The sequence below is a fragment of the Limanda limanda genome, chromosome 19 (genome assembly GCF_963576545.1).
Source record: "Limanda limanda chromosome 19, fLimLim1.1, whole genome shotgun sequence".
NCBI lineage: Eukaryota > Metazoa > Chordata > Actinopteri > Pleuronectiformes > Pleuronectidae > Limanda > Limanda limanda.
The window spans coordinates 22,305,913-22,333,763 of record NC_083654.1 but is presented as its reverse complement, the minus strand read 5'-3'; the positions used below and the strand labels follow the sequence as shown (position 1 = coordinate 22,333,763).

General features: G+C 45.2%; 1 protein-coding gene across 2 annotated transcripts; it reads left to right on the top strand.

Moving 5' to 3' along the window:
• Positions 1 to 25,863, top strand: enpp2l (ectonucleotide pyrophosphatase/phosphodiesterase 2-like). Of its 2 annotated transcripts, none has more exons than XM_061092282.1 (25): positions 1 to 130; positions 1,134 to 1,239; positions 1,583 to 1,732; positions 2,416 to 2,541; positions 2,623 to 2,683; positions 2,872 to 2,969; positions 3,320 to 3,399; positions 3,590 to 3,709; positions 3,867 to 3,922; positions 5,405 to 5,470; positions 6,284 to 6,356; positions 6,457 to 6,565; positions 7,103 to 7,228; positions 7,315 to 7,346; positions 7,427 to 7,554; positions 7,851 to 7,929; positions 8,025 to 8,112; positions 8,718 to 8,890; positions 8,965 to 9,025; positions 9,127 to 9,266; positions 9,775 to 9,916; positions 10,689 to 10,766; positions 11,537 to 11,669; positions 12,051 to 12,207; positions 24,563 to 25,863. In XM_061092282.1, the coding sequence occupies exons 1-25, from the start codon at positions 113 to 115 to the stop codon at positions 24,731 to 24,733; spliced, it is 2,571 nt and encodes an 856-aa protein (XP_060948265.1). In that variant the 5' UTR covers positions 1 to 112; the 3' UTR covers positions 24,734 to 25,863. The 2 variants fall into 2 exon arrangements, with proteins under 2 accessions (XP_060948265.1, XP_060948263.1); XM_061092280.1 differs by having other exon boundaries at positions 3,867 to 3,934.
• Positions 25,864 to 27,851: the final 1,988 nt, after the last annotated feature.

The following is a 27,851-nucleotide window of genomic DNA, read 5'->3' as shown; positions in this document are numbered from 1 at the left end:
TCTCTCTCTCCCTCTCTCTCTCACTCGCTTCTCACTCTCTCTCCGCCTCAGTCTCTCTCCGGGTCCGGGTCTTTTCGGCGGTTATGCTTCAGGAGGATCCGGGTTCTGCATCATGCTGCTCGGCTCTCTGGTACGGTAAGACCGGTCCGGTCCGCGGGTTCGATCCCGCTGGACCCGCTCCTCTTCCTCCTCTTCCTCCTCTTCCTCCCCCCCCCCCCCCCCTGGCTTGTGCAGAATGGATGTATCGACCTGCGGCTCAGAGGAAACTGCACTTTGAGCAGGAGTCTGAAGTTTGAATAGTTTCTGTCAAACTTTATTTATACTGCTCCTGTAGACAAGTGATGATGAAGGTGAAGAAGAGGAGGAAGAGGATGATTTTTATGATGATGAAGGTGATGACGATGGAGATGATTATGGTGAAGATGATGGTTATGATGAAGATGATGGTTATGATGATTATAATGATGAAGATGATTATGGTGATGATAACGATGAAGATGATTATGGTGATGATGATGATAAAAGGTGACCATCATCATCACCATCATCCTCTTCATCCTCTTCATCATCTTCATCCTCTTCATCCTCTTCATCACAGTAGAATCAGTCCTCAGGAGGATCTGAGTCTTCTCTGCTAAACGCTTCATATTTGACTTCAGGATAAAAACACGTTGCTCAATGTTTTGTTATGAATTGAACTTCTTGCTGTTACTGTTCATAGGCTCCTCCCACACAGAGACACAGTGCACATCCACCATTTCAACATTTACATAGAAATGAGTGTGATTATGCACCCACTCACCTCAGGACAGGGGGACGAGTCTTTATCCGACTCGTCTCTCTGACTCTAGAAGGAGTGGAATCACACTCCACTTCTTCAGGGTCGCCAGTCCTGGCTGCCTGTTGACCTCTGACCCCTGCGGTGAGAGGTCAGCACAGATGCATCTCAGTGGAGAAGGAAACTAACTCCCAGTTCGGCACAGTGACCGACTCCGTTCTGTTTGAGTGAAGCATCGTCAGTGAAGACCCCTGAAGGAGAAGCAGCTGCTGCGTGGTTGAGCCTGATCAGTTTGTGTGTCTGAGTCTGATCAGTTTGTGTGTTTGAGTCTGAACAGTTGTGTGGTTGTGTGCAGGTCGTGGTTGTGATCGGCCTCTGGGCATCGAACGTCACCAGAGCGTACGTGTTTCAAGCGAGCCGGCCGGCAGAGGGAGGAGACAACCCAGCGCCTCACACTAAAGGTAAGCTCCGCCCTGAAACATGCAGACAGTGCATGACAGATTCCCCAGGTACAACGAGCAGATAATACTAGTTGGTCCCTATAAATATAGAGATATATTTAAGTCCTTCCTAATGTACATATGTTACAGTTAAACTTCACAACATGAACAGTGCACATACAAAAACAACTTAGACCTTCTTGATCTCATTGTATGAGACGAGCATGAAGGCTCCACCCACGCCTCTGAGTCTGAGCACATTCGACAGCGCTCCCTTGAAGAAGGCCTTGCTGTCTAAATCTAAAGTTTGCAGGGATGAGTGTGTTGCAGCAGTTGTGTGTGATTGTGCGTCTCCTCCCTCCAGTGGTCTCCGAGTGGGTCAGCTCGGCGGGCTCCTGCCAGGGGAGGTGCTTCGAGCTGGAGGAGGCCAAACCCCCGGGGTGCAGATGTGACAATCTGTGTAAAACCTACTACAGCTGCTGCTCGGACTTCGACGAGCACTGTCTGAAAACAGGTCAGTCCTCATGTCCACGTCCTCCTGGTGTCTCTGTCCACGTCCTCCTGGTGTCTCTGTCCACGTCCTCCTGGTGTCTCCTCCCTTACTGCAGCTGTGTGTGTCCTCCAGAAAAGATCTGGAACTAAAAACCTTTCAGTCGTTTGATCGATTCCTCAAGACGTAAATCATTAAAGGAGAAAAAGGACGAACAAAGGATCATTTGTTCAGGATTTGCTGGTGATCCAGCAGCAGGATCGTGTGTATGTGTGTATTTGTGTAATGAGTCCAAACAAACAAGTGTGTGTGTGTGTGTGTTTGTGTGTGACGCAACACACAACAACAATAGAAGACAACTCCTCAGGCCTCGTTAGACACACGATGGTTTTGATGGGAAAATAACCCGAGTTATTCTGCAATTCCATTTATAATGCGGACAATGAGTTATTAAAGTGTTGATTTTCATCTGATGCTGATTTAGAGTTTGGCTACGTGAACACAGATCTCATCTTGAAAACATTAAGCAAACAACAGAGGGACGTTTCCCAACAGAAGAACACGCTGCTTTGCTTCTAACTGGATCATTAGTAGCAGCCGTGGGATTGAATGAGTCACTGTTCACTGTTTGGCTTCTCCATGTGAGTTCTGTGCTGGAGACACGTTAATGAGGACGCCTGGTTCCTCTGGTTCCTCCTGTGTGACAGCTGGAGGCTTCGAGTGCTCCCAGGACCGCTGTGAGGAGCAGAGGAACGACGAGCACGCCTGCCACTGCTCCCAGGACTGTCTGGAGAGAGGAGACTGCTGCTCCAACTACAGGTCGCTCTGCAAAGGTAGCTCCTCCCGTCCGCCAGAGGAACATGAATGTGCACGAAGGTCGGTGTGATAACAGTGTCCTCTCGTTTCCTCCTGAGGTGAGACCTCCTGGGTGCAGGGCGACTGTGAGGAGATCCGGAGGGCCGAGTGTCCTGCAGGGTGAGTCTGGACCTCGTCCTCCTTGTCTCTCACTGACGGACACTTCACTTTGGGACAGATCACTCCGGGTCCGGTCCTGGGTTCAAACCTGTTGTTACTAGAACCTTTTCTAGATCTACATTTGTCCTTCATCTCAGTCTGAACCTTGATGTTGACTCTTTGACTTTCCTTCATCCTGTGCTGCTCAGCTTCATCCGCCCCCCCCTCATCATGATGTCGGTGGACGGATTCAGAGCCTCGTACCTGAAGAAGGGAAAATCTGTCATTCCCAACATACATAAGCTCAGTAAGTGTTTTTAGTTCTTATTGTTTTTTAACCTTAATACAGCTGCAGTGATGTGAAGGTCCTGATCTGTGACCGAAGAGGAGATGTGATCATCTGCTGCAGGAGGCAGGTTTATAATCATCTGTCTGATCTGAGTCCTGAAAGGATCTTTGGAACATTTCACTCTGACTGTTTATTTAGCGAAAGAGGAAACGTCCTGTCGTCATGTCACAACTTCTGTCTCTAACAATGTCGATGATCAATCTCGTAGCATTTGGTCCAAGCTTCTGTCTCCAGCTCCTGATTCTGTCAGAACTATAAAAGCTCGTAAACATGTTGTATTGACACGTGAAGGTTTTGTTTCCCGTCAGGATCGTGTGGAACTTCAGCTCCGTACATGAGACCAGTCTACCCATCGAAGACTTTCCCAAACCTCTACACGCTGGCCACAGTAAGTTCCTGAATGGTTCTGGGTTGTGTACACGACCAGTTACAGTAAAGCAGAACTGTTAATATGTACTTGTACGTTTGTAGGCTAAGTAAACACACATGTTTGCCAATAGCCGAGCTCCAAATGTCCTCCGGCCTGTTCAGGTTGTGACCTGCTGACGTGTTTCTTCTTCTGCGGTGCGTCTCTGCAGGGTCTTTACCCCGAGTCGCACGGCATTGTGGGTAACACCATGCACGACCCAGTGTTCAACGCCACCTTCAGCCTGCGCACCCGGGAGAAGCTGAACCACCGCTGGTGGGGGGGGCAGCCGGTGAGTAACCAGTTACACAGTGAATCACTCATGACCCTGGACACTGTAAACAAAGATGGACGACCCTGGGACCTTGTGGACCGGGGGAGGAAGTGGAGACAGGTCGTCCGTCTTCATGTCCTCTCTGAACACTAACCCGTGTGTCTCTGTGTCTCAGATCTGGATCACAGCTCAGGAGCAGGGGGTGAAAGCCGGGACTTTCTTCTGGCCTTGGTACTGCAGTTGGTACTGGAATATTTTTCATTAGATTCAGACATTGAACCTGAAATCTACAAAAACCTGAACGAGGTTAAAGGAAGTTTTGGAGAAAAATAATACGATTTATTGTGCTTTTGAATATAAAATATATTTATATTCTAAAGTCTAACAAACTAGAAATGAAAATCAATTAGATAATAAATATGTAGCATGAATCTCCCATATCATATAATATTCATTTATATTTGTATTGTCTGTTAGCATAACAAACCAATAGATAATATATCAGAACTAAACTTTATAATAGTAAGAAGCTGAAATAACACACACACAGGTTCTGGAAACACATTTGCAGATTTCCTGTATTGCCAAAAGTTTTCAGGATTCTTTGACACATTTAAAACTTGGTCCTCGGGTGAAGGTTAGGTTTAGGGTCGGGGTTCGGGTTCGGGTTCGGGTCAGGGTTAGAATTAGGGGTTATTGTTAGTGTTAGTGTTAGTGTTAGGGCCAGGGCCAGGGCAAGGGTTAGGGTTAGGGTCAGGGTCAGGGAACAGGGTCAGGGTTCGGGTTCGGGTCAGGGTTAGAATTAGGGGTTAGGGTCAGGGTTCGGGTTCGGGTCAGGGTTAGAATTAGGGGTTAGGGTCAGGGTTATTGTTAGTGTTAGTGTTAGTGTTAGTGTTAGTGTTAGGGCCAGGGTTAGGGCCAGGGTCAGGGTCAGGGTTAGAATTAGGGGTTAGGGTCAGGGTTATTGTTAGTGTTAGTGTTAGTGTTAGGGCCAGGGCCAGGGCCAGGGCCAGGGTTAGGGTCAGGGTCAGGGTCAGGGTTAGGGTCAGGGTCAGGGTCAGGGTCAGGGTCAGGGTTAGGGTCAGGGTTAGGGTCAGGGTTAGGGTCAGGGTCAGGGTTAGGGCCAGGGTTAGGGTCAGGGTCAGGGTTAGAATTAGGGGTTAGGGTCAGGGTTATTGTTAGTGTTAGTGTTAGTGTTAGGGCCAGGGCCAGGGCCAGGGTTAGGGTCAGGGTCAGGGTCAGGGTCAGTGTCAGGGTTAGGGTCAGGGTCAGGGTTAGGGTCAGGGTTAGGCACTGATGGATTCACAGCATTAACACAGACGTCCATGAGCTAATGAGCACGAGGACTCGTCTCCATCCTGAGAGCGACTGACACAGCAGCAGCACAATGCTTCCTCACACTCTCACAATGAGAAACCCAGAGCTCAGATCTCTGAAGTCAGACTGGTTCAATGTGTGTTGGTATTAATAATACAACTAATAAGAATAAGAATACAAATTTAGATCATGATTCATTCTCTGTGTTTCCTTTCTGTTGATGAGAACATGTGGTTCGTTTAACTCTGTATGATTGTTGTTCTGCTGCTTCTTCGTCTTTCACCACGTGTGTGTGTCTGTGTGTGTGTGTGTGTGTGTGTGTGTGTGTGTGTGTGTGTGTGTGTGTGTGTGTGTGTGTCTGTGTGTGTGTGTGTGTGTGTGTGTGTGTGAGTGTAGGGTGATTCCTCTGGAGAGAAGGATCCTGACCATCCTGCGTTGGCTGCTTCTCCCCGACAACGAGAGGTAGGCATCAGCGTTCTGCTCTCTCCTCTCGGATAATCGCTCAAATAATTATTGAAGTAATTCATAAATTTATTTAATTCATTCATGAAAGTAACAGTCTGGAGGAATTATGTGTTTGTGTTTTAAACATCTGGCACAGACGTCCACTCAGACTCGAGGATGAACAGATTTTATTTGGAGTTCATAGGTCATTGATTTTGTATCCCAAGGGTCAAAGGTCAGAGGTTGGTCAGTGAGGTGGTTTTCTGATCCGAGTCTGAAGCTTCATGTTTGTTCCAGAGTTTCCTTTGATCTGGTAGTTCTGGTTTCACGTTGTTATTGAGAGACAAAAGAATTCTGATTGATACACGTACGTTCTGTTTCAATGGAGAAGGTGAATGAAGCGCTTCACGTGGTTGCCATGGTGACATCATGAGGAACCTTCACACCTGATGTTCAGGTTCAGACTGAAGCTCTGAAGCTCTGAAACCAACCAGGTGTGAACAAGCTCTGGTTCAACCGGTGTTAGAACGTAGTGATTCCGGTTGTGATGAGGACCAAGCACAGAAGCTTTGTGTGGTTCTCAGTGTTTGTATCCGATCTCTTCTGAGGATGAAGAGTTGTTTCAGATGTCGAGTCACTGGAGGGTGAAGTGTTTTCACAGTGAGACGTTTCTCAGCTCGGGTGATTTGAGGTGAGACGATCGCTGCCAGAAACAACAAGTTCAGCAGAGGAGCTTTTATCTTGTTGACTCACGGCTCTGACCTCAGGAGCCTCGACCACCTCTTTGTTCAGGTGACCTCAGGTGAAGCTCAAACATCTGTCTCTGTCCAGGCCCTACGTCTACGCCGTGCACTCGGAGCAGCCCGACACCTACGGACACCGGCTGGGCCCGCTCAGCAGCGAGGTGAGGCTGTGTGTGTCTGTGTGTGTGTCTGTGTGTGTGTGTCTGTGTGTGTGCAGATAGGATCCTTGTTTTCATGCGTCCTCCTGCTTCCTGTGTGCAGCTGGACAACCCTCTGAGGGAGCTGGACAACATCATCGGTCAGCTGATGAACGGGCTGAAGCAGATGAACCTGCATCGCTGCGTCAACGTCATCGTCGTGGGAGACCACGGTGAGATGCTCACTTCTACATCCACCCGTTTATTTCAAAGTAAAAGCATGAAATAATACTTATAAGGAGTAAGGGACCCGAGTACCCTGGTAAAACCCCAGATAATGTCAGAGTCCATGTGAGGAACCAGCAGGACGACGTGTGGAAGCTTCTCAGAGAGCGAGTGGACGTGTGGACGAGGTTTCTAACACGTGACGTGAAACCTGAAGAACACAAAGATCTCAGGATGAAGAAGAGGAGCCGGACACGGAGAAGACGAAGACGTCCACTTGGAAACACGAGGAGATTCCAGATCTTCTGGTGATGAGGCCGACGCCGTGTGGAGGAGCTGGAAACAACAACACTGATCTGTCCACAGCAGAGTTTATACGTCATGTCCCGCCTCCTGCTGCTCTACAGGCTCCGCCCCTGCTGCTCTACAGGCTCCGCCCCCCACATGTTCAAGATTCTTTCTACTTTCATCCACTCAGATGAAATCAAGAGACCCCATGAGGCCTTCTCATGTCTCACAGAGCCTGTGTTGATGTCTCACCTCAGGTATGGGGGAGGCTCACTGCGACCAGACGGAGTTCCTCAGCAGTTACCCGCTCAACATGGATGAGATCATGCTGATCCCCGGCTCGCTGGGCAGGATACGACCCCGCGACCCCAAATCCACCACATGTAAGACCCCTCTGCTGCAGGAACAGAAACCACAAAGACTGAGAAATGAGAAATGAGTTATAAAAACACTTCCTGTTCTCTTGCAGACGACCCCAAAGTAGTTGTTGCTAACCTCACAGTGAGTACTGAGCCACTCACACATGATGTTTGTCACCGGGTCGAGTCCGAGGTCGTTCACCTGCTCCTCTGTTGTTTCAGTGCAAAATGCCGACTCAGCACTTCAAGCCGTACCTGAAGCAGCATTTACCCAAGAGGCTTCACTACGCCAACAACCGGCGCATCGAGGACGTGCACCTGCTGATGGAGAGGAAGTGGCACATCGCTAAGTAAGACCTGAGCTCCTGAGATATTAATATATATATATTAAGGTCACTAATCCACTCTTTATAAATGTGTCTGGAAAAACAAATAGCGACCGACATTGTAAATTTAGTTTGTGATTAAATGTTTGAAGTAGATCAGCTGGTTCAGTGGAGCTCAAACCTCAACAGTCTCTTTATGAAACCACGTGTGAACTCATGTGTTCACACTGGAAACGCTCCAGAAATAACTCCCTCCTCCCTGATGAGTTATGATCTCATGATGCAGAAGAATTCACCGCAGTAAAAAACCTGTGTTTCAGGAAAATGCCGGAGAGAGTGAGGTCTCGTTGCGGTTTCTTCGGCGACCACGGCTTCGACAACAAGATCACCAGCATGAGGGTGAAGTGTCTCCTCTCCTGTGGAACATCTGGAAACCAACACGTCCAGAAGGAAAATCCAGAATATTGAAAGTGTTTCTGTGTTTCTGTGTGCAGACGATCTTCATGGGCCACGGGCCGAGCTTCAAGTTCCAGAAGAGAGTTCCAGAGTTTGATAACATAGAGTTATACAACGTCATGTGTGGTGAGAGTTTATAGATTAGATTAGATTTCTTTATTTATCCACACAACGGGGAAATTCACTTGTTACAGCAAAAAGAGAAAAACAGAATTTAAATAACAGTGCCGAAGCAACAATAAAAAAGAAAGATCAAAATATGTACACTACTAAACTACACATAATGAGAGTAAAAATATACAGAAAAACAAAAACAACCTGCAAAACAGACACTGTGCAAAAGCAGGTACTGGGGAGAAAGTGGAGTGATGAAGTGTTATTGTAATGAAAACAAAAGTATTATAAGTAATATTGCAACAGTAGTGACCATGATACAGAAAAAATAATTAAAAAGTAGTGACCATAATATAAATAATACTACAAGATAGTATAAAGGAAAATATAAATATTGCAATGCAAGATAGTATAAAGGAAAATATAAATATTGCAATGTTCATATCATATGTTTCATATCAACAGAAAACAGAAACTTCATGTCCAACCCCGTGCTTCAATCTTTAATATCTGTGTGTGTGTGTGTGTGTGTGTGTGTGTGTGTGTGTGTGTGTGTGTGTGTGTGTGTGTGTGTGTGTGTGTGTGTGTGTGTGTGTGTGTGTGTGTGTGTGTGTCAGACCTGCTGGGCCTGAAGCCGGCTCCGAACAACGGGACCCACGGCTCTCTGAACGACATGCTGAAGGAGCCGCCCCACCGGCCCAGCATGCCGCAGGAAGTGACCTCTCCGTCGCCGGCGTCCGACGGAGAGGTCACCGCCACGCACGACCTGGGCTGCAGCTGCGATGACGAGGTGGGTGGGTGTGACCGAACAGAAGGTTTCTGACGTCGGACGAGGAACTGACGCTGTGATTCTCTCTGTGACAGAACAAAGTGGAGGAGGTGATGGAGGCGTTCAGTCCTGCAGCCGAGGGGAACTACAGCTACAGTAGGTCCTGGGTCCCGGAGACAGGAAGTCCACGCTGCTTTACTTTGAAAAGTCACCCTGTGTGTGTGTGTGTGTGTGTGTGTGTGTGTGTGTTCATGCAGACGACACACACTTGCCGTTTGGTCGTCCGGCCGTGATGTTCGATTCCCACTACAGTTTACTTCATCACGTGGAGTTCATCAGTGGATACAGCAAAGAGCTGGCAATGCCTCTGTGGACGTCATACACACTTCCACGACAGGTACACACACACACACACACACACACACACACACACACACTACTAAATAATGTAGCTTCATTTTATTAGAACAGGAGGAAGTGGATAAATAAACTCGACCTGTTCCTCCTGGATCCAACACGTGTGTTTCACGTTGACATGATTTTAACATGTTTCCTCGACTTCCTGCAGCTCCCGACTCTCACTCTTTAAAACCGGGCGTCAGCTTGTAAAAGGTCAAACACGCTTGTGTTGTCGTGAGCTGTGAGAGAAAGCGTTTGTGTGTCTGTGCAGAACATGACCAGGCTGCAGGAGCATGTAAACAACAACACAACACACACAAACTCTGTGTGTGACGCTCTGAACACGAATGTTTTTCCCATGTTTACAGGAAGAAGTTTACAGGTTACAAGAGGCAGCTGCTCACACACGTACATGAACACCTACACACACACACACACACACACAATGTGAACATTGTCGTGCAGAAAACCTTTGACATGTGATATCTGGTGTCTTCATGTCTCAGGAGGACTTGACCCCGGTCCCGGACGTGTCCCCCGGGGCTCCGTGTGTCCGGGTGGACTCCAGAGTGTCGGCTGATCACAGTCAGAGCTGCACACGCTACAGTCAGAACGACCACCTCACACACGGCTTCCTGTTCCCACCAGGTGACCAGCATTATGAATATTATTCAATCAATAAATTGTTCATTCTCACGTCAACATGTTTGTTTACACGTGAACCCGGGACGTGTGTCATTAGGCATTCGATAAATACTCCACACGTCTTAATTCTTTGTTCTTCAGGTCATCAGAACATGTTGTTTACATGTCAGCGTCTAATTCACACATTTGTCTTTATCATAATAAATCGGTCTCCATGGAAACGTGTCTCCCACAGACCGATGCTCAGATATTCCACCAGAGGTCACAGAAACCTAAATCTCATCTTCAGTATCTGATGTTATAACATATATGAATATCATGATGATAAAATAAATCACAGAATCCTGAACTTTGACTGATCAACAGCGCCCTCTGCTGCCACAAACAGATTCATTTCTAATCACTTTTAATAATATTTACATAAGTTGAGTAGTGTCGATATTTTTCATGGAAAATCAAACTTTGAACCAGATGTTTTTAAAAGTGTTTTTCTACACACTGTATTACTTTGCCTGATGAACAGCGCCCTCTACAGTGGGAAGGAGGAAACGTTCTCCATGTTCACAGTCACTGAAACAAATACAAAACTATACAAATCAGAATATAACACAACTTTAATTTATATTTCTATAAAGTGAGGTTAGTTATTTGCAGCCGGGTTCGATCTTATGAAAGTTGTCTTTGTTGGAACCAGTGTGATCGCCTCTCTGTGATGTTTCCATAGCAACAGTGCAAAGCGCTGGAGGATAAGTATCTGTTGTTGTTTGGTTGACAGAGCTGGCGTCTTCGCCCGAGTCCCGCTACGACGCCTCGCTCATCACCAACACGGCGCCCATGTTCCCGGCCTTCAAGAGTGAGTCACCGAAAACTGATTCTGAAACTCCACTCACACTGAAACTTACACTTTGTGATCTGGTATCAAAGCTGCTGGAAGACAGGTGATCAGGGGGCAGCAGCAGCCTCTAGTGGTAAAGGGATGCAACTGCAAGGCCAAGAAATTGACATAACAAATCCTGAAAAACCTCTTTTTGTGTCAGAGAAGCACTGGACTGGGTCTGAAAACATCTGTTTAATGTTTTATTCTATTAGTGGAAATAGAATAATTGAACTGTGTGTTGTGTCTCCACGAGCTGGGACCTGGAAACCAGTTCAATCGATGCTGGTTTAGACAAAGGTTGTGTGTTTATCTTCTGGGACCAACACACAAAACAGAAACGATGCCACAGACTGAGACACGTCTGAGCGAGGACGTCCTGACACCCATTGTCTCTGGAGAGGGAGAGAGGAGGGGGGGAGAGAGAGGAGGGGGGGAGAGAGAGAGAGAGAGAGGGGGGGGGGCAGCTTATCTGGACAAAACACACATTCTGTGTCTGAATCGCTGTCTCGTGCAGAAACATGTAATTCATCATTGTTGTCAGCTGTGAGTGTGTGTGTGTTTGTGTGTGTGTGTGTGTGTGCGTGTGTCTGTCTGTGTGTGTGTGTGTGTGTGTGTGTGTGTGTGTCTGTGTGTGTGTGTGTGTGTGTTTGTGTGTGTCTGTGTGTGTGTGTGTGTGTGTGTAATAACCTCGAGTCAGTTTCCTGATCAGGAGAAGTGTGATGTCTCTCTTCTCCTCCTGTGTGCAGGGATGTGGAGCTACCTGCAGGTGGCGCTGCTGAGGCGTTACGCAGAGGAGCAGAACGGCATCAACGTGCTCGCCGGACCCGTGTTCGACCTCGACCACGACGGCCTCCGCGACACCATGGACACCATCAGAGAGTAAGGGTCAGAGGTCAGAGGTCACTGGGGAGCTCGTCCACCAGGACAGAAACCAGTCGTCCTTTGGTTTATTCATTAATTACAAACTCTGAAGCATCAAATAAAGACAAACTCTTGATGCTGAAACCTGATCGGTTACTTTTTAAAACTTATTTATATCCTTTACATGTTTATAAAGGTTTGAAATAAATTAAAAATAAAACCTAAAATACATAAAAGTCTCAATAAAAGAAAAAATAAACGTCCGTTGATCAGCTGATGGACAGGAGAAGGAAATGTTGAATCAGAATCATCCCATTAATTTGACCGCTGTTTGTTAAAGGTTGAAACTAATTATCACCCCCCCCCCCCCACCCCACCCCGCCTCCCCCCCCCCGACAGGTTGTCCCCCGGGTCCCCCCCCCTAGTCCCCTCCCACTTCTTCACGGTGGTGACGAGCTGCGAAGAGAAGAACCAGACGCTGGAGGAGTGTGACGGTGCGTTCAGGGTCTTCAGCTTCCTGCTGCCGCACCGAGCCGACAACAGTGAGGCCTGCAACGTGAGTCCCCCCCCCCTTATTGATTCATGTTAAAGATATTAATCATGCATCCATAATTTCCTGTTGTTAAGATATATAGAGAGATAGATAGATAGATAGATAGATAGATAGATAGATAGATAGATAGATAGATAGATAGATAGATAGATAGATAGATAGATAGATAGATAGATAGATTTTGAGGTAGAAAGAATAAAAACAGAAACACAAGATAAATAGGTAGATAAGGTGCAGTGGCAAGATGATGGTAATAGTACTGATGATATGATGGTAATGTTATTGTTAGACAGTATATAAAAATAGTACAGTATATATAGTATATAATATAACATAATATATATTTATATATGATAGTAATTATACCAATATAATAGCAGTATATAGTAATAATGGCAGCAACAGTATATATAATAATAATAGTAGTAATAATATAATAATAATAATAATTATAATTATAACATGTACACATGTATAAATATGTGTATATAGACTTATATATACAAAGTATACAGAGAGTATGATATAATATATGATATAGTAGAGGTTAAGAAGATGTTTATATCTAGAGGCCGAACAGAAAGAGGTTTATAGAGATGTCGGAATCGATGAAAGTGGAAGTGAGAGGATGAGTCATTTCAACCCAAACACAGATTCCTGATGGAATTTGACTTTTAACGTGAAATTAAACAAGTCTCCGTGTCCTGAGCTGACCCCGTCGTCATGGTTACAATAATAAACCCGTGGTCCGGCTCATGGAAAAGTCTCGGTTGTGTTATATTCAGGGAAAGGTCATGTTAACACATCTTTGTAACACGCTAACCCGAGGTTCTCCGTCCGGACCCCCCACCTTCACCGATAGTGTCATGACCTCTGTCCTGTCATTACTACTATGGCCACTAGATGTCGCCCTAATGAGGAAAACGTAACTACGCTAACAACGAGCTTCTCCAGGTGAACTGTCTGGAGAAAGAAATATGAACATTTTTTATAGGGAACTCATTTCAATGGTGTATTAATCCACATTTGGTGCAGTGGTGGATATCGGAGCAGTATTACATATATGAGGCTTTAGGCGCACACACGCACGCACACACACACACACACACACACACACACACACACACACACACACACACACACACACACACACACAGACACACACTCATCCTGACAGAGGAGGGAACTCCCTCTCTCCATCTGAGGTTCGTCTCAGTCCAGAACGTTTCCACATGTTGGGAGAGAATCCAGTTGTCGTACAAACGTCTGAGTAACAAAAGCTCACAGACCGGAGTGTGTTGGTCCAGAAGTGGTATTGTGTCTCTGAGTCAGAGCATGGTTTAACTGAACCGGGACAGACGCATCATAATGTGTCATGTGTGTCAAGGTTCCTCACGTGTTGTGTTCTCTGCTGAGTCAAACACGCAGAGGAGGAACCTGGCTTCTGTTCTGCCAAAGCATTTTACAACAATAGCTCAGATGATTGAGTTTGGCTCCAGATCCTGTGATGAAGAGTCAGAGTGAGTCACTCTCTGTGCATCAGGTCTCTGTGACGTGAGCCGCCGTGCATCCATTTCCTCAAACTGCATTAAGGCGTTGGAATGAGATCACAGGCGTCCAGTCAGATCCAGGAAACCACAGCAGAGTTTCATCAAGAGAGGAACTGTTTGTGCAGGAAGACAGAAATAGAGACAGACAACAAGGAAGTTCGTCTAAATATAGACAGGACATCTTTAAAAGTATAGATTGACTCAGCGCTGCACTCAGAGACGGGCTGACGTCTGATATCGACTTGTCTTCTGAGAGGTTTGGACTTTGTCGAGCTTTTACATTCACAAGAAACAACGTCAGAGAAAAGAAACATCACGTTTCCTTCCGGAGCTGCAGCCTCGACCCGGCTCCGCTCGAGAGTCCGAGAGGAAAGAAACACTTTCTCTCAGATTCCATCACGACCTGGTCCCACAAAACCAGATCCATTATCACTGGACACACACGCTGCTTTTCATTTCTGTTTGACAGTTTACATTTCTGGCTCGTGCTCTGAGAGTCTGCAGCTGGAAACTCATCAATCTGTTTAGTGGCAGAAAGGTCGAGATGTTCTGTATCTCAGTGAGTCATTATTTACAGGAGTTTCCTCGACAGCTGCCAGGACGGAGTGACAGAGGGGAATCCTCCCTGTTCCATCACAAGGGCGCCGTGGCGAGGAGAGGCGTGGCGTGCGTTTCGTAAACACTGAAGCTCAGTGACTCACGGAGAATAAATCCTCTTGAGCAGCAGGCTTCTTGGTTTAGTTGGTTTAGTTGATTGTGTGTTTCCTGAACTTCTGCTCCACGCACAACATTCAGAGAAACACTGAATAATTTGGAGAATATGTAAAAGCATATTTCTTTGAGTTTTGTATCATGAATTACAAAAACAAACAAACAGATATACATTGATTCTGGGCCTTTTGTGTGAGACCTCATGGCCTCTAGAGGTCACTGTGGGATAAACTAGTTCAACTGAAGTTGTGCTGTTACTGATTTAATCCTTGTATTAATGAACACAGCAGCAATAATATTAAAATGACTCAATATCAATCATTTAAAACCCTCATTTCCATTCAGACACAACTGTCAAACTCGATGAGCCTCATGTAATTTATTCGTAGTTCCCATATTATTATTATTATTTTGTTTCACCTTCGGTTGTAGTTTTCCAGATAAAGGTCACATGCAGTTTAATGAGTGGGTCCAGTTCTAGAGACATTCCTCAGTTTGTACAAGTTGAAGGTTCCATCAGGACTCGTTATCACGTCCGTCCCAACGTCTCTGTCTCATGTCCTCAGAGAACAGGTTCCCATGTGGGCACAGAGCTGCTGACATGAGTCTGGCCTCAGGCCGAGTGGGAGTAAAGGTCAGATTGTTGAGGCGGTGTTTCCAAAGTTAATCTGGAGAAACAAACCAGCACCTCCACAGTCTCCCACACGTTATGAGGAACTTCTGTGTCCTAAGGAAGTGAGATGAAGACCACATGTCACCGCAGGTCTTTCTACCGTCAACATTTTCCTAACCAGACCAGACAAGAAGAAACTGGTGGAAGGTCAAACGCTGCAGAGGAAAGTTTGAGTTTTCCCTCATGAGCTGCTGATCCTCAGAGGAGCAGGTTCCTTCCTGCTCTCTAACCCTAACCCTGGAAACTAGATCCTCAGAGTGATATTTAAAATGGTCCTTTGTCTTAATGTCTCCTGATTCACATCCGGCCCCCGGCTCCTTTCTAATGGTCGAGGAAATACTCAAACCTTTTATTCTACTTAATCTATAAGTAAATTACCAATAAATAGGAAAACATTTACTAGAGTAAAATATCTACTTACACCTGTGATACATAAACTATACTGATGTCCTGAAGTGAAGAAAAGACGTGAACTCAAACCGGACTTATTGTACATATGACGTACATATTAGACGGTCTAATACAGAAAGTTCAAGTACCTGCAGATCTATTCCCTAATGTAATTTGAAAAGGATGTAACTCAGTACTTTTACTTAGTTACATTTATTTTATTTCACTGATCGACAACATGCAGAAGAACGATAAATCACCATTTTGGTCAGTGAAAGTTTTACACACTCACACGTTCACACAGTGTTTTGCTCTGTAGAGAAACGTGCTTCATCTGATCACAGTCATCTGATTACAATCAGATGATTATAGGAATTTCCATGAATTGTCATCAGTGAAAGTTGCTTGATTCAGTTCAACCATCGGACGTCTGCAGCATTATTAGATTTTGATTAGATTGAAATGAAACAACTGTTTTCATCACATATTCGTTCACTGACGAATCTTGGATGACGCAGCTGAACTGATCCTGCAGCTGCATCATGTGTCAGGAATCCCCAGTGTGTGTGTGTGTGTGTGTGTGTGTGTGTGTGTGTGTGTGTGTGTGTGTGTGTGTGGGTGTCTTGGCAAAACCCTTGGATCAGAATGTAACTCTGCTCTTCGATCCACTGCAGCTTTTGTCTCAGGACCTTTGACAGTTAAATGTCGAGTGATTCATCCGCTCTCAGCCTGAAGCTCCAGATAACTTCTGCCTGACACATCAGGTGAAAGGTGAATTACTGAATCAGCAGAAATCGCCAAACAAACAGAAGAAAGGTCCTGAAACTTTCCTGTCACATAACAGATGAAATATTCAAAACACAAGAACATCTTAGCTTTTATTTTCTGTGTAAGTAGCCTGATATTTAACTTTTAATACGAGGATTTTTTAAAAAGGAAATTAGATCTTTGCACGAGACTCTGTGCAGTAGCGATCGATTTTATTCCATCAAATTACTCCCTGAAAAGACAGAATCCATCTTTGAGAAAACCTCGTCTGGTGTTTTGGATTCACATTTGGTAGTTGCCATGGCGTCCATCTTTGTTTTCATCTACAGACAAGGGAGTGTTCTATGTGCGCTGGTGTTTGGTCTGTCGGCTCCGTCCTGAGGTTTTGGTGAAAGGCTTCGACACAAAAGGAGAATCCTGGGTTTGTGTTGGCGCCTGGTTTCGTGGTTTCCTCTCGTGCGTGATGCTGTAAACACTGCCCGTGGGCGGGGGGGGCGCCTTTGTTTTTTTTATCATGACTCTTCTCGCTCCAGTGGCGTCATCAGGACACTGGAAAACATTTGTATTGTTTTCAGATTTAGCTTCCAGAGGCGTCTGCTGTGGAGAATCAAGTCTGCAGAGGTCATCGATCGTATCTAAGTGCCGATGTATTTATAAATCATTGACGTACGTGGGTCAAACTTCTGCGTTCTTTCCTGAGGAGGATCAGAGGAAACAGAAATAACTCCTCACCACAAAAAGTTCCCCAGCTCCGTCCTGGCTAACGACATAATCACTCCAATTTACAGTTAATGAGATGCACTTGTTTCCAATCAACGACTCAAAGTGCTTCAACATGAGCAGCGTTGTGTTCAAAGTGCACAAGCCTCAGACGCACAATGATCCACGCCAGGCCCTCAGACACACAATGATCCAGTAACGAGCCCTCAGACACACAATGATCCAGTAACGAGCCCTCAGACACACAATGATCCAGGCACGAGCCCTCAGACACACAATTATCCACGCCAGGCCCTCAGACACACAATGATCCAGTAACGAGCCCTCTGACACACAATGATCCAGTAACGAGCCCTCTGACACACAATGATCCAGGCACGAGCCCTCAGACACACAATTATCCAGTAACGAGCCCTCTGACACACAATGATCCACGCACGAGCCCTCAGACACACAATGATCCAGTAACGAGCCCTCAGACACACAATGATCCAGGCACGAGCCCTCAGACACACAATGATCCACGCACGAGCCCTCAGACACACAATGATCCTCGCCAGGCCCTCAGACACACAATGATCCAGGCACGAGCCCTCTGACACACAATGATCCACGCACGAGCCCTCAGACACACAATGATCCAGTAACGAGCCCTCAGACAAACAATGATCCACGCACGAGCCCTCAGACACACAATGATCCAGTAACGAGCCCTCAGACACACAATGATCCAGTAACGAGCCCTCTGACACACAATGATCCAGGCACGAGCCCTCAGACACACAATTATCCAGTAACGAGCCCTCTGACACACAATGATCCACGCACGAGCCCTCAGACACACAATGATCCAGTAACGAGCCCTCAGACACACAATGATCCAGGCACGAGCCCTCAGACACACAATGATCCACGCACGAGCCCTCAGACGCACAATGATCCACGCACGAGCCCTCAGACACACAATGATCCAGTAACGAGCCCTCAGACACACAATGATCCAGTAACGAGCCCTCTGACACACAATGATCCACGCCAGGCCCTCAGACACACAATGATCCACGCACGAGCCCTCAGACACACAATGATCCACGCACGAGCCCTCAGACACACAATGATCCACGCACGAGCCCTCAGACACACAATGATCCACGCCAGGCCCTCAGACACACAATGATCCAGTAACGAGCCCTCAGACACACAATGATCCACGCACGAGCCCTCAGACACACAATGATCCAGTAACGAGCCCTCTGACACACAATGATCCACGCACGAGCCCTCAGACACACAATGATCCACGCACGAGCCCTCAGACGCACAATGATCCAGTAACGAGCCCTCAGACGCACAATGATCCACGCCAGGCCCTCAGACACACAATGATCCTCGCCAGGCCCTCTGACACACAATGATCCAAGCACGAGCCCTCTGACACACAATGATCCAAGCACGAGCCCTCTGACACACAATGATCCAGTAACGAGCCCTCTGACACACAATGATCCAGTAACGAGCCCTCAGACACACAATGATCCTCGCCAGGCCCTCAGACACACAATGATCCAGGCACGAGCCCTCAGACACACAATGATCCTCGCCAGGCCCTCAGACGCACAATGATCCAAGCACGAGCCCTCAGACGCACAATGATCCAGGCACAAGTCAACACGCCCCTTTTCAGAACTGCTCTTAATGTGCGATGTTTGTTGTGTGCTCTATGTCTTTAGTCAGTAGCTTTAATTTGTTAATTTTAACGTTTGAGAAGTGTCTGAGGATACGGAGAAACGCGATCTATAGATAAAGTTTATTGTCACTGTTATTATTCATGCGTTCAGTGATGAGTCGTCAGGAGAAGGTCGGGGTCTTTTTCCATCGTTCTGGGAAAGGGTTGGCTGAGGTGAGGTGCAGTTTCAAACCTCACCACTAGATGGCAGTAAACCCAACACTGAGTCTTTAAGATGTCTTGTCAGTAGCAGTAAACGTTTCGTGACAGTTCTGTTGAAGTCTCTCAGATGGTTTGCATCAAAGTCCAGCTCCTGTTTATATTGCAACTGCATTAAACCTAAAACAGGTTTGGGAGAATTTCCTTTTTGGAACGAGTCGTTAAATCCTATAAACATTTACAACAGTGTTCTTTGGTTGAGGTTTCTTGAAGTATGATCTAGCCTCGTTGTAATAAACCTCATTTTTAGAGTCGTATAATTCTGTGAAGTCCGTCAGTTCCATAGCCCAATTTTACGAACTATTATTTTTTTAAGAGAACCTAAACTAATGAGAATGAAGTCGATTCCCTTCATCTCTGAATCCAAGTGGAAACTGGTCAAATACCCAAGAAGAAGTAAGCGTGTCCAGCGTCACCTTCACCTTTGACGATTAAAATAAAAGTAGTTCATCCACGAGTCCAACTGAAGTCAGGAACTCGCAGCGCTCTTTAGATATCGTGCACACGAGAAAGAAAAACAAATACCGCCTCCAGCCACTGGGTGGCGCCGGCACAGGGACCGATGAAAAGTAGGTCTCATAATATTCAAAGAGACCTATAGAGTATTTTCTTTCCTCTGTTGATTCACGTTTTACAGAGATTCTTTACAAAATATCTCAAATGTTTCTCATCTGGAATGATCCCAACATCAGAGGAACGAAGGGTCCTTTGATCTCCTTTGATCTCCTTTGATCTCGTTGATTCATCAGCAACGTTTCCCCGACAACAGTAAAACTCCTGAGAAGTTCTGGTGGTGTCATTGATCTTTCCTTGACCTTTCCTTGACCTTTCCTTCTCAGTAAAGTACGTGATCCCCCCCCCCCCCCCCCGGTGAAGTCATCAACCTGCGTCCAGTCATTTGATCCGTCTCCAGTCACACGCTCATCTGTCATATTTCTAAATATGATATTTACTGGAAACAACCTTTATTCCTTTTTAGTGTAATTCAGTCAAATCACTTGATTGATGACGTGTTCTCAGACTCTCTCTCTCTCTCTCTCTCTCTCTCTCTCTCTCTCTCTCTCTCTCTCTCTCGTCTGTATTTTTGAACCCATAGCTTTTTGGTTCTATTCGATGCTCTATATGTCGTTCTATCTCTCCATCTGTGATTCTCTCTCTCTATCTAATGCTCTACCTTGACCTCTCTACCTGACTGTTCTATCCATCGCTCTATCTCTCCACCTGTCGCTCTATCTCTCCACCTGTCGCTCTATCTCTCCATCTGTCGCTCTATCTGTCGCTCTATCTCTCCATCTGTCGATCTATCTCTCCATCTGTCGTTCTATCTCTCCATCTGTGATTCTATCTCTCTATCTGATGCTCTACCTTGACCTCTCTACCTGACTGTTCTATCCATCGCTCTATCTCTCCACCTGTAGGTCTATCTCTCCACCTGTCGATCTATCTCTCCATCTGTCGTTCTATCTCTCCATCTGTGATTCTATCTCTCTATCTGATGCTCTACCTTGACCTCTCTACCTGACTGTTCTATCCATCGCTCTATCTCTCCACTTGTCGCTCTATCTCTCTACCTGTCGCTCTATCTCTCCATCTGTCGTTCTATCTCTCCATCTGTGATTCTATCTCTCTATCTGATGCTCTACCTTGACCTCTCTACCTGACTGTTCTATCCATCGCTCTATCTCTCCACCTGTCGCTCTATCTCTCCACCTGTCGGTCTATCTCTCCATCTGTGATTCTATCTCTCTCTCTCTGTCTCTCTCTCTCTCTCTCTCTCTCTCTCTCTCTCTCTCTCTCTCTCTCTCTCTCTCTCGTTGTCTGTATTTTTGAACCCATAGCTTTGTGGTTCTACCCAATGCTCTATCTGTCGCTCTATCTCTCCATCTGTGATTCAATCCTTCCATCTGTCGCTCTATCTCTCCATCTGTCGCTCTATCTCTCCATCTGTCGCTCTATCTCTCCATCTGTGATTCTCTCTCTCTATCTGATGCTCTACCTTGACCTCTCTACCTGACTGTTCTATCCATCGTTCTATCTCTCCATCTGTGATTCTATCTCTCTATCTGATGCTCTACCTCGAACTCTCTACCTGACTGTTCTATCCATCGCTCTATCTCTCCACTTGTCGCTCTATCTCTCTACATGTCGCTCTATCTCTCCATCTGTCGTTCTATCTCTCCATCTGTGATTCTCTCTCTCTATCTGATGCTCTACCTTGATCTCTCTACCTGACTGTTCTATCCACCGCTCTATCTCTCCATCTGTTGCTCTATCTCTCCATCTGTCGCTCTATCTCTCCATCTGTCGTTCTATCTCTCCATCTGTGATTCTCTCTCTATCTGATGCTCTACCTTGACCTCTCTACCTGACTGTTCTATCCATCGCTCTATCTCTCCACCTGTCGCTCTATCTCACCACCTGTCGATCTATCTCTCCATCTGTCGTTCTATCTCTCCATCTGTGATTCTCTCTCTCTATCTGATGCTCTACCTTGATCTCTCTACCTGACTGTTCTATCCACCGCTCTATCTCTCCATCTGTTGCTCTATCTCTCCATCTGTCAGTCTATCTCTCCATCTGTCACTCTATCTCTCCACCTGTCGGTTTATCTCTCTACCTGTCGCTCTATCTCTCCATCTGTCGTTCTATCTCTCCATCTGTGATTCTATCTCTCTATCTGATGCTCTACCTCGACCTCTCTACCTGAATGTTCTATCCATTGCTCTATCTCTCCATCTGTTGCTCTATCTCTCCACCTGTAGGTCTATCTCTCCATCTGTCGCTCTATCTCTCCACCTGTAGGTCTATCTCTCCACCTGTCGATCTATCTCTCCATCTGTCGCTCTATCTCTCCATCTGTGATTCTATCTCTCTATCTGATGCTCTACCTTGACCTCTCTACCTGACTGTTCTATCCATCGCTCTATCTCTCCTCCTGTCGCTCTATCTCTCCACCTGTCGATCTATCTCTCCACCTGTCGATCTATCTCTCCACCTGTCGCTCTATCTCTCCACCTGTCGCTCTATCTCTCCATCTGTCGATCTATCTCTCCATCTGTCATTCTATCTCTCCATCTATGATTCTCTCTCTCTATCTGATGCTCTACCTTGACCTCTCTACCTGACTGTTCTATCCATCGCTCTATCTCTCCACCTGTCGCTCCATCTCACCACCTGTCGATCTATCTCTCCATCTGTCGTTCTATCTCTACATCTGTGATTCTCTCTCTCTATCTGATGCTCTACCTTGACCTCTCTACCTGACTGTTCTATCTATCGCTCTATCTCTCCACCTGTCGGTTTATCTCTCTACCTGTCGCTCTATCTCTCCATCTGTCGTTCTATCTCTCCATCTGTGATTCTCTCTCTCTATCTGATGCTCTACCTTGATCTCTCTACCTGACTGTTCTATCCACCGCTCTATCTCTCCATCTGTTGCTCTATCTCTCCATCTGTCGGTCTATCTCTCCATCTGTCGCTCTATCTCTCCAGCTGTCGGTCTATCTCTCCATCTGTCGCTCTATCTCTCCACCTGTAGGTCTATCTCTCCACCTGTCGATCTATCTCTCCATCTGTCGCTCTATCTCTCCATCTGTGATTCTATCTCTCTATCTGATGCTCTACCTTGACCTCTCTACCTGACTGTTCTATCCATCGCTCTATCTCTCCTCCTGTCGCTCTATCTCTCCACCTGTCAGTCTATCTCTCCATCTGTGATTCTATCTCTCCATCTGTCGGTCTATCTCTCCACCTGTCGGTTCATCTCTCTACCTGTCGCTCTATCTCTCCATCTGTGATTCTATCTCTCTATCTGATGCTCTACCTCGACCTCTCTACCTGACTGTTCTATCCATCGCTCTATCTCTCCACCTGTCGCTCTATCTCTCCATCTGTCGCTCTATCTGTCGCTCTATCTCTCCATCTGTCGATCTATCTCTCCATCTGTCGTTCTATCTCTCCATCTGTGATTCTATCTCTCTATCTGATGCTCTACCTTGACCTCTCTACCTGACTGTTCTATCCATCGCTCTATCTCTCCTCCTGTCGCTCTATCTCTCCACCTGTCGGTCTATCTCTCCATCTGTGATTCTATCTCTCCATCTGTCGCTCTATCTCTCCACCTGTCGGTTTAGCTCTCTACCTGTTGCTCTATCTCTCCATCTGTCGCCTTATCTCTCCATCTGTGATTCTATCTTTCTATCTGATGCTCTACCTTGACCTCTCTACCTGACTGTTCTATCCATCGCTCTATCTCTCCACCTGTCGCTCTATCTCTCCACCTGTCAGTCTATCTCTCCATCTGTGATTCTATCTCTCCATCTGTCGCTCTATCTCTCCACCTGTCGGTTTATCTCTCTACCTGTCGCTCTATCTCTCCATCTGTCGATCTATCTCTCCATCTGTGATTCTCTCTCTCTATCTGATGCTCTACCTTGACCTCTCTACCTGACTGTTCTATCCATCGCTCTATCTCTCCACCTGTCGCTCTATCTCTCCACCTGTCGCTCTATCTCTCCATCTGTCGCTCTATCTGTCGCTCTATCTCTCCATCTGTCGATCTATCTCTCCATCTGCGATTCTCTCTCTCTCTATCTGATGCTCTACCTCGACCTCTCTACCTGAATGTTCTATCCATTGCTCTATCTCTCCACTGTCGCTTTATCTCTCCATCCGTCGCTCTATCTCTCCACCTGTCGCTCTATCTCTCCATCTGTCGATCTATCTCTCCATCTGCGATTCTCTCTCTCTCTATCTGATGCTCTACCTTGATCTCTCTACCTGACTGTTCTATCCATCGCTCTATCTCTCCATCTGTTGCTATTTCTCCCCATCTGTTGCTCTATCTTTCCAAACCATCTTCAAAAAGGACATTAAGAAGAAGTAAGGGATCCTGATCCGGCGTCAATATGTAACGACACAGGAATAATAAATCCTTTGTTAGGAAATGGAACAAAACGAAATTCTAACATCTGCAACAACTTATTATTTATGTTAATTGCTGAGTCATAGGTAACATGAGGACATTCTGTGGACATGTCTGGGATGAGATGAGATGATAGTTAATGAGTAATGTTGCTGCCTGAATGAGTAGCTTTTATTAGAGAAATCATTTAGCAGCCGAGTCAGATTCCTTTGAAAAATCTGTGAAATCTGAACCAGATGAAACATGATGACCTGTCAAGACGCTGCGCTTCCCGTTGCCCCAGGCAACAACTTGTGGAAACTGGTTTGCTAATGGGAACTTGCTGGTTTGAGTCTGAGGGAGATGTTGGGAAACGCTGATGTCAACATCGACCAGTTGCTATGGCACAATTCTTTAATACCAAATGTACAAATACATAATCAAGGAGGAGTGAAATGATCCCAAAGTCATTTCAGGACATCAGTCGAAACTCTGAGACCACCAGTAAGAAGGAGAAGCTCATTTGTTGGAGTTTGTGTTGGTTTGATTGGAGATTATAAAGCAACCATAAGTGTGAATGTGAGACAGCCTGTCCAGGGTGTCCCCGCCCCCCCGTCTCTCGGCCATGGATACCGACTTTAAGTTTGCATAACGATGGTATCCACAGTGAATGACCACTTCCTGTCTGTGTCTGGCAGAGCGCCGAGGACGAGTCGGCGTGGGTGGAGGACCTGCTGAAGCTCCACACGGCCCGAGTCCGGGACGTGGAGATCCTCACGGGTCTGGACCTCTACCGATCCACCAACCTCACCTACACCAGCACCCTGAGCCTCAAAACCCACCTGCACACCTTCGAGACGGACGACTAGACGCACACACAGACACACACACACACACACACACACACACACACACACACACACACACACACACACACACACACACACACACAGGATTTAGCCGTTTGTAAGGTCCTGTGTTGTCACCACATGCTCCTGAGGAACCGCCGGGGAAAGCGGAGCACATCGCAAATTTGAATTTGTTTGTTAAGCAGTAGCTTGAAGATTAGAACAGGATTATTTAGAACCCTTCAGAAAATCTGATTATGGATCAGATAGCACAGGAATGACGCAGGATAGGGGAATATTCTCATAAACACATAAATACAGATTACACAGTGCACTGCATCCTCGGCAGAAAGGACCGGACCAGGGCTCCATGACTGTAAATGACTTCATATTCCAACTAGCAACCATTTATGTAGAATTTACAAAGTAATTAGTGTTGTTTATAACTTAGTATACTCGTGAAACTGGTTGTAGTTTTGTCGTGGATCACAATGTGTTTGTTGTGATCTCAAACTAACCTTGAAATTTGATTCTCATGTTGTATGAATAAGAACTGAAACCTGAAAAAAATCACACAATAATAAACGTGAGTCTAGAACAAGTTTGAATCATTTGTAGTTAAAACACGTTGCTGGTTTGGTTCTGTCAAGGAAAGGTTTGAAATGTTTGGGGAATGAACTTGTTTATGTTTCTTGCTGAGAATTCACACTGACACCACTGTACGTTAAATAACTACAGGCCTGCACAATTAGCATAGCTTAGCATAGCTTAGCATCACTTGTTCAACATTGGGCGTTGCTCGTGCAGGCGAATTTGCTTTTGCCTTTGGAGCAAAGACTGTAAATAAAGATGGACGATGCGTCTCCTCCCACATCCAGAATCTAAGAAAAATATCACGGATGAGAAACGCCATCACCTCGCACGTTTGGGACGAAAGGAAATGGAACGCTGGCTAGCCGTTTCCCCCTGTTTCCAGTCTTTGTGCTAAGCTAAGCTAACCATCTCCTGGCTTTAATGTTTAACAAACACATGATTGATTTTAAGCAAGAGAGTAAATAAGTGAATTCTCCAAAAAGAACATGTGATCAACAAGGGGGCGGAAAATATCCAGTGGTAATAAAAACATGAATAATAAATACATTCCATCTTCACTAAGACTGATTTTCAAGTTCAGTGTCCGACCAAAGTTCTTATGATTGATTTGGAAAACATATCAGTCATAAGAACCAATTTTGGTTCCAAAAATATTCTTGTGTGGCTGAAAGCTTTGATACAGAGACCGAGAAGAAAATACTGAATAATACAAACCAGTGGGTCAATAACACAGATGGTGAAATATACAGAGATTGTTTCCAGCATCAGAAACAATTAAAAGTTTCTAAGCAAATAAAAAGTTCAACAACAAATGAAATGTCCCATAAAGGAACAGATACTAAATAACAGAGATTAGCAGATCACTTCTCACTAACCCAAGTGCACACATGGTATTTTAGACGTCACACAAACCCGTCATCTAGATCTATATCTTTATACAATTTTTCATATTTATTGCGTAGCATCATGAAAGCAGCACAGAGTGTGACGGTGTAATTCATCCGATCTGTCTCTGTTCACTGTGACAACCTCGATCCCTGATGTTGTGTTGTTGTGTGTTTTACACACGTGACGACACTGATGCTGCTGTAAAGGAACATTGTTTAGTTTTATTCTTTTACAGTTTTGAATCCATGACTTGAACCAGATGTTTCCAGTCTGAGCTCTGCACCTGACCGGGGGAACAGGAAAAGGATTCCTGGAAATCTCAAATCTGACCCAGACGGACACAAGTGATTTATAAAGAGACAAATTCATAACTCCGAATTGATTTCATTAACACAGATCAACTCCACTTGGTTCAAAATACAATCAAATACAAAGAATAATCACTTCTGCAAAATGAGTGAAGCTTCAAACTGGTTCCCACAGTCGACCTCATCTCTTCGTTCCACTTCCTGTGTGAACACGCTGAACAGATCCCAGCAGCCGGACCCGGCTCTGGTTCATGTTCACTCTCTACTTTAGTAACGTTTCCTTTATGAGTTAACATAACTAACTTTCTTCTTAATCAGTAGAACAGAGAAAATAATCAGTAAAATGTCGTAAAGCTTCCTCAGAGCTCGTCACGCTGCAGATGAGGCCATGTTTATTCCTGTATTATTTCAAAATAAAAGCCGTAGAGAATTGAAAATACCTTTTGACTGGAGCTGTTTTCTTTTTCTTGTTACTTGAATTTGATATCGATCTAAACATCCGCCTGAAAAAATACTACAAGCCTTTTCCATTAATGTGCAGATCACTGTAGTGTGCAGGGTAATAATACTTAATGTGAGCTTCATTACCATTTACAGTCAATTTAATAATATTATTACTTTAATTCTTTTTAGGGGTAAATTATTTGTGACTAAGTAGTTCATTATTAATAATCGTCCAAGGTTCTTATATATAGAATGCTGCAATGAATTGTTTATAAGTGTGATAAATGTGATTATTAGGTATTTTTATATTTGCAATCAGATGTCACTTATTAAAAATCAATTGTTAATGACTTAGTTCACCTCCTCCGAGATCGGCGCATTTTCTAGTAGTAACAATAACTATTGTTATTATATGTGATAATTGATAACTATGAACTGCATTCATGTGAACACCTGATTTTGAGCAGTTTATGGTTTATGGATATTTCAGCATTCAGAGAGGTTTATCACAAGTGTCAAACAGAAGTGGTATCTTAGCAGCAGGTTTTTAGTTTTACTCATCGAGGGAAAGTATTCCACCGATGATTCTTTTCACTGGAATTTCATTTGAATGTGGAATCATTTATCAGAGGAAATCAGTCACACCTTGACCTAGCAACGTGTTATTAATCTCAGGAAATTTCTAGGTTGCATATTTTACATACTTTAAAACTTAATCAGATCTGAACAATCTGTCCGTTATCGGTTTAATCTCAAGGTTCCTGATGAATAATAACTTGTTCTAACTTGTTCAATCCGATCAGATACTCAGTCACATTGAAGAAAGTGTGAGTAACATCATGTACACATCATTAATTATCCATTAAGGGTCATATAGGGCTGAATATTATCTTTACACAAGTCAA